Source organism: Dryas octopetala, chromosome 2 (assembly GCF_963921425.1).
Source record: "Dryas octopetala chromosome 2, drDryOcto1.1, whole genome shotgun sequence".
NCBI lineage: Eukaryota > Viridiplantae > Streptophyta > Magnoliopsida > Rosales > Rosaceae > Dryas > Dryas octopetala.
The window spans coordinates 19,350,622-19,365,584 of record NC_141367.1 but is presented as its reverse complement, the minus strand read 5'-3'; the positions used below and the strand labels follow the sequence as shown (position 1 = coordinate 19,365,584).

The window sequence follows — 14,963 nt, the reverse complement described above, 5'->3', positions numbered from 1 at the left end:
GACTGCATGCATAACGAAATCAGACCATTGTATGCACTCATGTCCTTTTCTTGTTGATAAATATATATAGAGCATATCTATTCCTTTGGTTGATCTTGCTGTCTCATATATATATGTATATATACTTAAAGTCATGCATATGTGCTATGTATATATATATATATATATATACATATTTAAAGATATAATGCAATTTTTGATGATTGAGGATTTGAATTTGATTTGATGCATTTATTTAGTTAGTTTTGTACACTAGAACAGAAAATTAAAGCTTTGTGGGAAATTAAGTTTTATGCTTGCATTATTAGAAAGAGTTAAATACAAAAATGGTCCACGAACTTTACAGTGAATCTCAATTTGGTCTACTAACTATAAAAAATATCAATTTGGTCCACGAACTTTTCAAGTTATATCAAAGCAGTACAAACGTTAACTTACATCCGAAAATTAACGGACTTGGTCACATGTAAATGTGATGAACGAAATAAAATGCCTTTGAAAATATAGTCACTTGTTGTGCACATGGTCAGTTTTCGTTAAATTTTTCAATGGAAGTTAACGTTTGTACTGCTTTAGTACAACTTGAAAAGCTTATGGACCAAATTGATACTTTTTATAGTTAATGGACCAAATTGAAATTCACTGTAAAATTCATGGATTATTTTTATATTTAACCCTACTAGAAACTACTTGTTATGAAAAGATCGACTAAAGCCTTTTTCTTTTTTATTGATCTCGACAAGTGGGCTAGTGCACTGACTGCACCTAAAAGAAATTAGGTCTATTTTATTACGCTTTTATGATAATTGTTAAGGTTATATATATGGATGAACACATGTTTTGGTTATCTAACTCTGTTTTGGGCCTGTGATTTAATTATATATATATGTATGTCGTAGTTGATATTTTGATTTAGCTTCTATGAATTACACGGGTAAAATCTCAATTACCATGATTTGTATTGAATGGTTGTTAATTGATAGCAATTGTGGCCGTGCGCCATAGTTATAAGGTTATGTATATCTATTAAAGTATCTAATTTCTTGATCAAAATGGTGCATGTCCAAATTTATTTTGGGATTGCATATATGTATGTATAATGTACATCTGAATTAAATAGCTAGACAATTCAATATATATTGCTTTGTTAATTTCAACGGACTCTTATGGACAATATTGCATATAAATAAATACAAAACAACTTAATTAAGAGAACATCTATATTGACTTTCATGTTATTGAGATATTATAGCACTTTTGAATATACACTTGTGACTCATTGGTAATGTATCGAACTAATTTGGACACACACACCTATCAAGCTTACACTACAAGAAAAACGTTAATAGATATCAGTGAAAAACCGATATCTATTTAGGTATTCTACCGATATATTGAGTGCTGATATCTATTCTCCCCTATTAGATATCGGTTTTTCACCGATGTCTATAATATATTAGATATCATATTTGTTTGATAATCTGATATTATATACAATCAACGATATCGGATATTAAACATTTCTGATATCTTAAAAACTGAATTCTGATATGTAAGATACTTATTATATCGTTATTTTTTTTCAAACTGATATAAATAATGTATTCAATGTCGTTTTGGTAATGAAAATCTGATATAAAAAGATATATAACATATCGTTTTCGTACTTAAAATTTGATATAAAAAGATATATAACATATCGTTTTTGTACTTAAAATCTAATATAAAAGTATACTTTAGATATCGGTTTTTTGTTTTTTAAATGATGTTGAAACTCTATTCCTTATCATTGCTTTTTTTCATAATCTGATATGTAATCCAAAGTAAACTTCTGATATGGATAAAAATTGATTGGCATGCATCCATGCAACAATTAGTAAACTTCTAAAGTAATCCAACTTCAATTCTTTCATTCATATAAATTAATCCAACATCCAAACTCAAGCGTAATCAAGTTAACAAAAATAGATTACAAATCCATATAAAAATATGGATAGCCCGGCCTCATCAATACATGTATACCCCAAAATCACTATTCTATCTCCATAAGCACCTTCACAAAATCTATCTCCATAAGAACTATTCTAAACACTGTCTACATGCAGCTACCACATATATACCAATTGGTCTAAAGATAATTGAGGGTAATGAACTCTTCCCATTCAACTGGAACTTCATCAATCCGTTCTTGTGTATAACCATTCCGCTTGTTCTTCGGGTTAGTCCACTACAAACATTAAAGACAAGTGCAAAATTAATATTAATAATATTCATGTCAATTTCAATATCTCAACATGCATGTAACTCAATTTCACCAAATCAAAAGAATGCAACAAAATCTGACCAATGTTATAAATAATCCTGCATATATGCCACTGTCACCAAAGTTGACATTTATATATTCTGCCCTTGTACCTAAAGGAATCAATTAATGAAATAAAAAGGCCACTGAAGTTCGAAATCCCCAAACCAGAGCAGTTCCAAGAAAAGTGCACACACACACACACACATGCAGTACATAAGCAAACCACACAAGTTGACAAGAAAAGCAGTTCCAAGGCAGAGAAGTTTCAAACCCAACTAATGTGATGAATATATAACAAGGCATTTTATTAATTATTGGTTTGAAACACTTCAGTGGGAACTCTTACAAGGTTTTTTAAGTTTAAATCATATAGAATGAAAACAAGAAACAATAACTCCATGCTGGAAAGGACATAATCTAGTTTAATAAGTAATGGACACTTTTGTTTCTAGATATTATCTGTATAAAGAAAATAAAGCACAAAGCCCATGTACACACTAGATAATTACTAAGCAGATAGAACAATTTCCTTTGAATGAATATCCTATAATGAGATGTTTCACAATCTATAACATATGAGTTAAAACTTGTTCTAAGCCTCAAAATATATATGGTTCTTGCACCTACCTCCTCAAAAGCCCAATCATCAGCTTGATCATTACTTTTATCACCCTTTTCCAGATGTGGTTGCAAAGATCAAGATTAAGAGGAATTAGTACAAACAATCATGAGGCTAGCCAAAGAATAACATCAATTATAACTATATATATATGTATATGTATATATTACATGTAATATAACACTGAGTACCCAGAACTCAAATAAAGGGAGATATTTGTCCTCATTTTTGGAGGGCATAGGGGGTGCAAACTTTCAACTTAATTAGTGAAATTCAATATATATATATATTCCAAACAGTCCTTACACAAAAAGTAGCATTATAAAGCCATCATTAGATTCATTACAATCACCAAACCGGAATTGGAATACTAAAATACTATTAGTCTTATGAAAAGAATGATCCACTTAGCTGCCAGACTTGCAATCCTCATTCAAAACATGGTCTGAACCCAAATTCCATTGAAGTTAAAGTGCATCTCCAGTAGTTGGTGTACCACTCTTCATTTTTCATTGCAGCAGCAAGGTTGACCATATAGATGCATGCCTCTGTCACCACCAATGAGAGAAAAGAATGATAGTGAAAAAATTGATTAGTGAGGGAAATGATTGGAGGGAGGGAGGGCAGTATGGAGCATTTTTGTCTTTAACATGCTGTGTAATTCCTTTGCACAAGCCAAAAGGTCCAAGTTCTTTGTTTCATGACCATACAGATACATGATTTAGTGATAAAGCAGTAAAGCTATTATTCTCTTCAACTAGCAACAAACCCTTAAGAAAAAAAAAGACATGTACATGATTCAAACTAGCAACAAATATAAATACAAAAATCAATGGGAGTATGGAAAAGAAATATAATAGATATTAAACTCAACATCAACTAGCAGTCCAGCTATATATATATAAAAACAAATTGCACAAAAGACATTAAATTCAACTATAAAAGACATGTCCTCATAAATTTACTGCAATCTAGCTTTATATATTTTTTTTTTTTAGCCATCACACAAATTGTTACACTATGCATCACAGACTCAAATCATGTTGAACAACTTGTTTAAACAGAAAATTTGGACACACATATGTCTTTATTTACATACACATATGTATACATGCATGCAAAGGAAATTGCTGCTACATCAATGAAATTTGTGTTTTCTTTTTCATGTTTAGACATATTTGTTGCTGCTACAAGTGTAGAGAGGTGATTTACATATTTGGTGAATTTATGTACTGATATTTCATATATGCATGCAATTCGTTAAACCTGCTAGAATCGACACCGAATATAAATTAAATTTATGACCACTATCAAAAAGTTGAGAACAATTTATCTTTTGCATTTGGGTCAGCTGGGATTGAAACATATTATAAAAAATATTCCTTCTGTAAATATGTACAAAAGCAAGATCATCTTAGATAGAAGAATTTGCAACTATTTATTTACTCCACAAAAACTATAGCACAAGGTGGTGGTCCCACAGTCAAAATTAATATTTCTACATTTTAAGTAGCTAAAACATATCAAACGTGAAATCAGAGAAGGATGGAAGAAGGAAGGGAGGGAGGGGGGAAGGGAAGAGAGAACCTCTTACAGCTTGTAAAAAAAAAAAAAAGCAAATCTGTTAAGAATAGGAGCATCATCAGTTGTTGCTCCTTTACAGCTTGAGCTAATTAAGATGGTAGTGCATCAAAATTGGATTCTCTCTCTACATAGCTAGTGTGTAAATAGTGTCACCATCCTACTTTTCTATTGCATACATAAAAAGTCTATGATTGTGTTTGAATGTGTGTGTACACAAACAATTAAGAAAAATAGAAATTGAGAGAAGCAGAAAACTATTGATGCATTGACAACTAGAAAAAACTATAGAATACCTTTCAAATAAGAAACTCCAGAATCAGTGATGTTACAGTTGGATATCTGTAACACATTCAGGTTAGCAAACTTCCTACGAGCACATGTTGGAGACATGCATCAATGATGCTTACCACTCAACATCTCCTCAGTGAGCTCCATCTACTCATTGTAGTCTGCATAAGTCATTGTACTCAGTCATTTCACCTTCATTTGATTAAATGAAAATCAATATAAGGAATAAGCAAGTAATTAAGTAGTATTGATTTACCACTCAACATTTCCTCAGTGAGCTCCATCAAGTGATTGTAGTCTGCAAAAGTCATACAGAAATTACAGGTAGTGAACTGAGGATTATGAGTCATTTCACCTTCTTTGGATTTAATGCAAACAATATGAGGAATAGGTGTATCAATGTTGGAAGGGACATACAGACAATGCAATGCTGGTATAATTTAACATTGAACTTTAAACATAATGACGTAGTATTGATTTGTCTCATTGAATCAAGATGTCACTGTAAGACACAATAATAAATTAGCATGAAAATATTTACCACTCATTGATGAATGTCTCCATGAAAATGCAGAGCACCATTGATGCACTTATGAAAATCCTTCAACCACGTGAATCAAATGCACATGAAAGCTAGAAATTAAAACCAAACTCAAATACAAATCATATTTAATTCATCACATAAATCAGCAAGCCAGCAAAATAATAGAAATTAAGATCAAACTTAAATGCTGAGGACTTAGTATAGAAGAAAATTCCCAATCTTCAAAAAGAAATTCATTAGAAACAAAGCAAGAGCTATGATAGTGGACAGAGTTGCAATGCCACCACAAGTTGCAAACACAATGACAACCACCAGATCTGATATCAATACAAAAACATTAATAAGAAATAACTTCTTATTACAAATTAATTACCATTAAACAACTTCTTTTAATTTACACCAAAAAAAAAAAAACTACTTTTAATGAGAATAAAGTACAAAAAGAAAAACCACAAATAATAAATCAGATAAAAAATTCGCAATTTGAATTGGAATACTAAATTCAGACCTCAACTACAGACATGCAAGATTAATGATTATAAAAAAAATGGAGAACTCCAATTCCAAACAAATGAAAGAAGATTCGTAAAACCCAAATCAAATCAAAATGATGTCACGGGAAGGACCCATAATTCAGATCTCAATGGAGCAAGTGCAGGAGAAAAAATTAGCAACACCCAAATCAAAATCAATGAATAACCATAACCAACATTCAGAAGCAAAACAAAAATCCCTAAACAGAAATCCTACATCCTTAATCCCTAAACAGAAACCCAAATTAAAAATTACTTAAATCCCTAAACAGAAACCCAAATTAAAAATTACCGAAATCCCTAAACAGAAACCTAAATTAAAAATTACCTTAGATTGGCGATGGGTGACTAGGTGAGAGTCGGGACGAACGATGGGTTATAAATAGAGAGGATGGTGGTGAGACAGAGAGATGGAGGCCATGATGAGATAAAGAGAGGATGGTGGTGAGACGGAGGGAGGGAGGCGACGATGACTGCGTGAGACAGAGAGATGGATGAGACGAGAGAGGATGCGGCGAGAGAGAGAGAGAGAGCTGTGGTGACGGCGACGTCGAGAGAGCTGTGGCAACGGCGACGGCGAGAGAGCTGGCGACGATGGCGAGAGAGAGAGAGAGCTAGAGGCTGAGGGTTGAGGGAAGCGTGCGATGCGAGTGTGAGGGAATGTGTGTGTTTGATCGAGAGGCCAGTGAGGGATATCGTGACTTGGGTTAGGAAACTCAGTCAAAATTTTTAAGTTGGGGGAAATGTGTTTTTTAGGTGAAATATAGTTATCAGTTATGATTTTTACATATCAGTTTTATCTATTTGTTAATCAAAAATACAAAATTAAGATATCGAAAGAAAAAAATGGTGATATGTTAATGAATTAAGACATCATTTAAAAAATTAACTGATATCTAAAGATTTATAATATCAGTTAATATAAAAACTGATATTAAAATAGTGATATGTATTAAAGTTTTTCTTGTAGTGTTATGAATATGTGATGGTTTAAATATTGTTTTAAGTTTACATCTAATGTAAACTTAACAAAAAGTGCTAGACTTATCATCATCATGCATAATTCTATAAACCTGAGGGCACTCCCTCCAAACTTATTTGAGAAATTCTAGATGGACCCTCAGGTTTGCTCACTAGACCCCAATAACATTTAATCTAGGAAAATGAATTAAAATTTAAGAACCAAAAAAGAAAAAAATAAATTTAAACAGCCCAACCCCGTTAGGAAGGGATATATCCGTTTTTCTATTTTATACCAGACCAACTCACAAACTCACAGCCTTTTTTTATTAGTTCAAACACAAACTCACAGCCTGAGAGCCTACATATATGGCTAAGCTACAATCAAAACTGAGAGCATGCATGATCAGAAAAGCACTTAATTAATTGATGCTTATGTTTGAGAATACTTGTGGTCTTAAGATTTTAAGTTTCATCTATATTTCTGTTATGATATATGGATCAGTGATTATGAGGTTTTTATTTATATGCATAGCTATCTGATCACACTACAAAAAATATGAGTAAAGTGTAATACTTTATAGTTGTATGCTCTAAAACACATACCTTGATCAGCCATGAAAACAAGTAGTGCAGCAACAAGGAAAATTCAAATTCTGCAGAACAAAGAAACAGAGCTCTTCTCTCCAATCCGATCCCTTTATCTCTTATTCTAGATGGGGTGAATATCACTTTTGAGAATACTTGATCGTTTGGAGAGGGACCTCTATTTATATGCATCACAGCAAGAGTCATCCCCATCAAAGGAAAACTTGTGTGTCCTTATGCAATGCTAATAGTTAATCAATCCTAAGTCCACAAGAATATGGAATCCTTATGAGATTTGGTATTGCAGCCGAAAATTAATGGCATACCAAGACCAAAACTCTAGCTGGTTTAAGTTCCTAATCAAACACTGCAGCCCTTTATTCCTAATGTGATTAGAAGACCAACACTTTATGGTTTAAGACAGCAATAAGTCTTACATTCTCCCACTTGGTCAAATAATCACTGAGGCTTAGTGTTGATTACTGTAATGGCCATGTTGAAACTTAACCCAACTATATTCCTCTGTCAAGCCACTGTCATGATTGAAGATTAGATATGGAACCATCAAGGCACATTGAGCATTATCATTCAAGGTCTTTATAATCACACATATCAATCTTCAAAAACACATGTGGCATCCGTCAAGACCAGGATCATAGAATCAAAACAAACATTCATAAGTCCTCTTGAGAGATTACTAAGATCTCCTTTAGTTAGAAAATGAAAATTGGCTCTTTCATGAATCCATATGTGCTGCAGCTACCTTATTTTGCTAGCTATGCTGCACAGACATACCTTACTTTATTCATTTGCCAATCATATCAAAACAAAATATGAAATCATATTTGTAAAAATTATAGTTTAGAAACATAACACCAAAATTCAATGAAACATGTTACTAAACAATAATCAACCACTCTGTCAGTAAAACTTAAAAAACAACAAAAATAAACAAGATATATGAGACATAACTCCCACTAATCTAACACATCATCAAAACCACTCAGCAACCCCATGCTCTTTACATGCTTGTGAAAAACTGCATTAGGAAGCCCTTTGTTAAGTGGATCAGCAATCATTGAACTTGTATCAATGTGTTCGAGTTTGGTATACCCTTGTTTAACCTTTTCTCTAACTAGCAGATATTTAAGGTCCAAATGCTTAGTCCCTGAAGATCTTTTGTTGTTATTAGTAAAGAAGACTGCAGCACTATTGTCATTCCACAACTGTATAGGCTTTTCAATCGAATCAACCACTTTTAAGCTTGCAATGAAACTTTTCAACCACACTGCATGCACGGTGGCTTCATAGCATGCAATAAACTCTGCTTGCATTGTTGATGAAGCCACTAAATGTTGTTTGACACTCTTCCAAGACACTGCACCTCCTCCAAACATGAAAACGAAACTTGAGGTCGATTTTAGTGAATCCACACATCCTGCAAAATCAGCATCTGCAAATCCTATCAATTCTAAACTTTCACTTCTTTTGTATACCAGTTTGTAATCCTTTGTTCTCTGTAAGTATCTCATGACTTTCTTGCCAGCCACCCAATGTGCTTGGCCTGGATTGGACTGAAATCTGCCCAAAACACTAACAGGAAAGGCAATATCAGGTCTTGTGCAGACTTGAGCATACATAATGCTCCCAACCAGTGAGGCATAAGGCTTGTCATTCATTTTCATTCTCTCTTGAGCTGTTTGAGGTGCCTGTTTCTTGCTTAACTTATCTCCTTTTGTAATGGGAACTTCACCTCATGCACAAGTCTCCATGTTGAACCTTTTAAGCACCTTTTCAATATAGCCCTTTTGTGATAGTCCGAGTAACCCTCTTTCTCTATCTCTGCTGATTTCAATGCCTAACACATAAGAGGCTTCACCCAAATCTGTCATTTCAAAATGCTTTGACAGAAACATCTTGGTATCGTGCAAAAAGGTCAAGTTGCTGCTAGCTAAGAGGATATCATCAACATATAGAATCAAAATAATGAAATTTCTCCCACACACCTTAAGGTATATACACTCATCTGCTGGATTTTCTATAAAACCATGTGATCTCACCACTTCATCAAATTTCAGATACCATTGCCTAGATGCTTGTTTCAAACCATAAATATATTTATCTAGCTTGCAAACCAAATGATTCTCCCCTTCTTGAATGAAACCCTCTGGCTGCTGCATGTATATATCTTCATCAAGGTTTCCATTCAAGAATGCAGTTTTTACATTCATTTGATGAAGTGACAAGTCAAAATGTGCTACGAGTGCCATTATGACTCGAAATGAGTCTTTTGTGGAAACAGGAGAAAATGTATCATTATAATCAATCCCTTCTTGCTGTGTGAAGCCTTTGGCAACCAACCTTGCCTTATATCTGTTAATTTTCCCTTTTGAATCCCTTTTGGTTTTAAAAACCCACTTGCAACCTATAGGTTTACACCCTTGAGGTTTTTCCATTAATTTCCAGACACCATTCTTCTTCATTGATTCTAATTCAGATTTCATAGCTACTAGCCACTTATCATTTTGTTCACTAAGCAAAGCCTGCCTAAAGGTGGTTGGATCATCTATATTGTTAATGTCATGCTCGGATTCCTGCAAGTATACCAGATAATCATCAGACAAGGCTGATTTCCTCTCTCTTTGTGATCTTCTTAATTCTATGTTGTCATTCTGAGCTGGCAGATTTGCTTGATTTGCTGGTGGTTGCTCAATAATTTGCTCAGGTGGTTGAAGATTATTCTCAGCTTCTAAAGGTTTCTCATTGCTCAAGTTTCTATGAGGTAAAACTAGGACTGGTGGATTCTCACTGCTATCTAGTAGCTCATCAAAAACAAAACCCTCCTCTTTTGTTTCAACTGTATCATCTTCTATAAAAACAGCTCTTCGTGTTTCAACAAATCTGGTTATGTTATTTGGACAATAGAATCTATACCCCTTTGTTCTTTCTGGATATCCAACAAAAAAGCAGCTTGTAGTTTTTGGGTCTAGTTTCTTTTCCATAGGATTATATAACTTGGCTTCAGCCTTGCAGCCCCACACTCTAAGATGATTTAGACTAGGTTTCCTATTGTTCCACAGTTCAAAAGGTATCTTATTCACACTTTTGGTGGGTACTCTATTCAAAATGTAGTTTGCTGCCTTAAGAGCTTCTCCCCAAAGAAAAATGGGAAGGTCAGAGCAACACATCATACTCCTAATCATGTCTTTCAAGGTTCTATTGCGCCTCTCTGCAACTCCATTTTGTTGTGGGGTTCCTGGATTTGTATATTGAGCAACAATGCCTTCTTGTTGTAGAAACCTTGCAAAAGGACCTGGATTTCTACCAGCCTCATCGAATTTTCCATAAAACTCCCCACCCCTATCAGACCTTACCACTTTGATCTTGAGATTTAACTGATTTTCAACTTCAGCTTTGAAGATTTTAAACATGTCCAGTGCACTAGACTTTTCAGTTATTAGGTACACATAACCAAATCTGGAGAAATCATCTGTAAAGGTAATGAAGTATTTAAAACCATCATGTGTCTGGTTAGGGAAAGGTCCACAAATGTCTGTGTGTATTAGTTCTAGCAGATTTTGGCTTCTAACCGCACCTTTCTTTCTGGCATTTGTGAATTTTCCTTTTACACATTCGATGCACACATCTTCCAAGTCATTGAAATCAAGTGGTGGCAACACTAATTCTTTGCATAAGGTGTTCATTCTTTCCTTTGATATATGTCCAAGTCTTTTATGCCAAAGTTTGCACGGGTTTAGTTTATTTGAATATAGGTTGCTGCTGATTGTGTTAATGGTTGAACCAGAATGCTTGCAATTCAAACGAAAAAGATTGTCAACTAAAATTCCATTGCCAACTAGAACTTTGTTATTGAAAATGCTGAAACCAAATTGATCAAACTCAAAGTTGAAGTTTGATTTAACAAGCCTACTAATTGAAATTAAATTCCTTCTAATGGAAGGTACATATACTGCATCAACTAATTCCAAAATGAATCCTGACTCTAATTTAATCCTAACTAATCCAATGAAGTCCACCTGGATCTTCTCTCCATTGCCTACGAACACCTTCACCTCATCCTTGTTTGGTGGTCTCTTGGTTATGAACCCCTGCAAAGAATTAGTAACATGAATTGTTGCACCACTATCAAGCCACCAAGAATCAGAAGGAACCTCTATAGTATTAGATTCAAAACATACTGAAACATGATCAAAATTACCTTTAGTCTTTCTCTTTTCTAGCCAACGTTTGTACCTCCTACAATCCTTCTTCATATGCCCTGGTTTCTTACAAAAGAAACATTTATTCTGCCCCAGCTTAGGATTGTTTCTATTCCCTGCAAAATTGGCCCTGGCAGCAGGTTAAGCATTGTTGGCCCTAGCAGCAATTTGAGCATTCTCTCTCGGGTTAGCTTGAATCAGGTTAACATGGTTCTTATCTTTCTCTCTTTTCTGTCTTTGTTCATCTTGTGCACAAATGCCTATCAGATCATCCAGAGTCCAAGTTTCCCTTTGAGAGATATAGTTACTTTTCAGCTGCTCGAATTCACTTGGCAGAGAGTTCAATGCAAGGTGAACCATCATACTATCATCAACTGTGACATTGAGTTCTCTCAGCTTGGTACCAATGTCAATCATATTCAGAATGTGCAGCCTTACTCCCCCTTCTCGATTATACCTGATATTAGTCAATTGGTTCAGCAAAATGCCTTTTTCAGCCTTTTCAGATTCCTTGAATTTCAGTCCAACAGACTCAAGGAATGTTCTAGCATTGTCAGAAGGTGGAATGCCACCCCTCACAGCTGGTGACATGGATCTCTGCATAATGAGAATGGCCATCCTATTGGCCTTCTCCCACTTAACATAGTGTGCCTTAACATCTGCTGCTGCATCAGCAGCAGGAATTTCTGGTGCATTTTCCCTAAGTGCTATATCAAAATCCAGCAATCCCAAAGATATCTCAAGGTCTTGTTTCCACTTCTTGTAGTTGGATCCAGTCAGTGTTTCAATAGTGTTATAATTCATTGAAGTGTTGACTGTAGCATTAAAGCAAGATTCACAAATTAACACAATCCCCATGAAAACTTTAAAGTTTACTACATTATTAATTCACACATGTGGGTTGAGAATTAAACATGTATATGAAGCACTATAATATGAAAATGCATGAGTTTCTTGAATAAAAAGATTCCCACGTCTGTGGACTGAAGGAATTTCTTTATTAACTCATGTAGTTTATATCACATGCCTTTCCATCATAAGTGATTTCAAATTGAGTTACTCTCATCTGTGGACAGAAAGTTAATCAATTTGATTTCAGTTATGATGCAATATTTTTTAGATCAATAACTTTGATTGCAAAATATTTGAATGGACCAAGTTGCTGTGGCTCACTTGATTGATTCAAAAATTCTACAGATTCGATCTATAGGCTGTCAAGTGTGATCTGGTTGATTCTTGATACCAAGATCACACTTGTTAATCAATATTTTATATATATATATATATACATTTAAGTAATCATGCAATCTCATCATTCTTAGTTTAGCAGAATATCTATGATACATCAATTGAATAAGTTCAATGACAAATATGCTTGTCTCGATTAAAACAGTACACAATTTGCAGTATAGCTTGCAACATAAAAGTACATGCAGACTTGACATTATATATATATATAATTAAGCACTTGAATTTAAACATATGCAAGCAATCAAGTAATATATATATATATATGCTGATTAGTATATCTATATAATCGATTAATCAAAGTTTCTTGTAAAAAAAAAAACAGGCAGCATACAAATCGATTTTTGCAAGCAGACATGGTTACCTTGATTTTAAAGGTTAGCAATCAGATTTTAGAACATGCAACTTAGGCTCTGATACCACATGTAATACTTTATAGTTGTATGCTCTAAAACACATACCTTGATCAGCCATGAAAACAAGTAGTGCAGCAGCAAGGAAAATTCGAATTCTGCAGAACAAAGAAACAGAGCTCTTCTCTCCAATCCGATCCCTTTATCTCTTATTCTAGATGGGGTGAATATCACTTTTGAGAATACTTGATCGTTTGGAGAGGGACCTCTATTTATATGCATCACAGCAAGAGTCATCCCCATCAAAGGAAAACTTGTGTGTCCTTATGCAATGCTAATAGTTAATCAATCCTAAGTCCACAAGAATATGGAATCCTTATGAGATTTGGTATTGCAGCCGAAAATTAATGGCATACCAAGACCAAAACTCTAGCTGGTTTAAGTTCCTAATCAAACACTGCAGCCCTTTATTCCTAATGTGATTAGAAGACCAACACTTTATGGTTTAAGACAGCAATAAGTCTTACATAAAGCACACCCTCATTGGTGGCATAGAATGGGGTGGCAATTAGGCAATAGGGACTGAAGTGTCTCGATTTTAACAAAAATGGGTGTCAATTGGGTAATAAGGACTGAAGTTCCCAATTGACACTCCATTTTGTGCCACCAATGAGGAGTGTGCTTTGCTCACATTTCTTGTAGTGTCATAGAATTCATAATTGATGCATCTGAAACTTATGAATATAGTGGTTTGAATATGAAGTACGTTGAACTTGCAATATGCTTTTCTTTGCTACAGATTTTTGATTGCATATTGTTAGCCTTTCTATATACTTTGAGGTCTTGGCTAGCTATAAATATGTGTTGATGCAGTTTTAATCATACAGATTGATTAAATAATTTTGCTAAAATTTTCATTATCTGTATCAAGTATTATGTTATATAACTCTAGTATTATATTATATATGTCGATTACCTATTAAAGCTTCTTCAGTTTTTGATCATGCTCTAAGAAAAATCTAAAGAAGAATGTATATATCACCAAAGTGGTCCATTCATTTATAAATTTTCTTAGTTCAAGGATTTATTTTGATCAAGATTGCATTTTTGGATTAAAACAAATAAAGATCATTCCAAAGGAGGTTAAATATTGTATTTGGTTCAATTCAAAAATGACACATTGTAATGTATATATACACAAAATTTTTGAATATTTCTTCTTGCCCACAGGTGTAGAAATTTTCATGAATTTTGTATTTTATATGTTGGCTTTGTGATAAGGTTTTATTATTGCATTTTATTCTCTGCCCAAAGGTGAAATTAATACTGCATACAGAATTTAAAAAAAAAAAAAAAGCTGAAAAGAACAATTAATATTTTTCTCGCATATTGTTTTGGTATGCTTATATTTATATTCAGTCATGACCTTTATGCTTCCATTGAGATAGGATTCTAGCTTATTTGGTTTTTGGTACATTGTTTTTCTTGTACCTATAAGGAATTTTAGAATATAGTATCTATGAAAGAGATTTCTCAGATGCATTAATGTTATAAATACGTATTTTTGTTAGAACAAGTTCGTTAAGGCTTATGTTATTGCATATTGTTTGTTTAGTCATCAAAACACCATTCTTCAAGGGTTCTTAAAGTGATGTGTGAAGTGAATTTTATTATGTGTGAAAGGGTCCCTAGACTTGATATCTGACTCATTGAATAAAGTT

At 33.7% G+C, this 14,963-nt stretch overlaps 1 protein-coding gene, 1 long non-coding RNA gene and 1 pseudogene across 2 annotated transcripts; all 3 read right to left on the bottom strand.

The window, feature by feature from the left end:
* Positions 1–1,877: 1,877 nt before the first annotated feature.
* On the bottom strand, positions 1,878–2,967 carry LOC147293797 (uncharacterized). The gene is made up of 2 exons (XR_015120787.1): positions 2,933–2,967; positions 1,878–2,227 (listed from the first exon to the last, which is right to left on the bottom strand). It is a non-coding gene; the product is annotated as an uncharacterized LOC147293797 (long non-coding RNA).
* A 5,431-nt stretch (positions 2,968–8,398) lies between these two features.
* LOC147293796 (secreted RxLR effector protein 161 pseudogene) lies at positions 8,399–9,100 on the bottom strand (annotated as a pseudogene).
* A 2,682-nt stretch (positions 9,101–11,782) lies between these two features.
* Positions 11,783–12,451, bottom strand: LOC147293795 (uncharacterized). Its single transcript, XM_086231130.1, has one exon. The coding sequence runs from the start codon at positions 12,443–12,445 to the stop codon at positions 11,783–11,785; it is 663 nt and encodes a 220-aa protein (XP_086087256.1). The 5' UTR covers positions 12,446–12,451.
* Between the last annotated feature and the right edge of the window lie 2,512 nt (positions 12,452–14,963).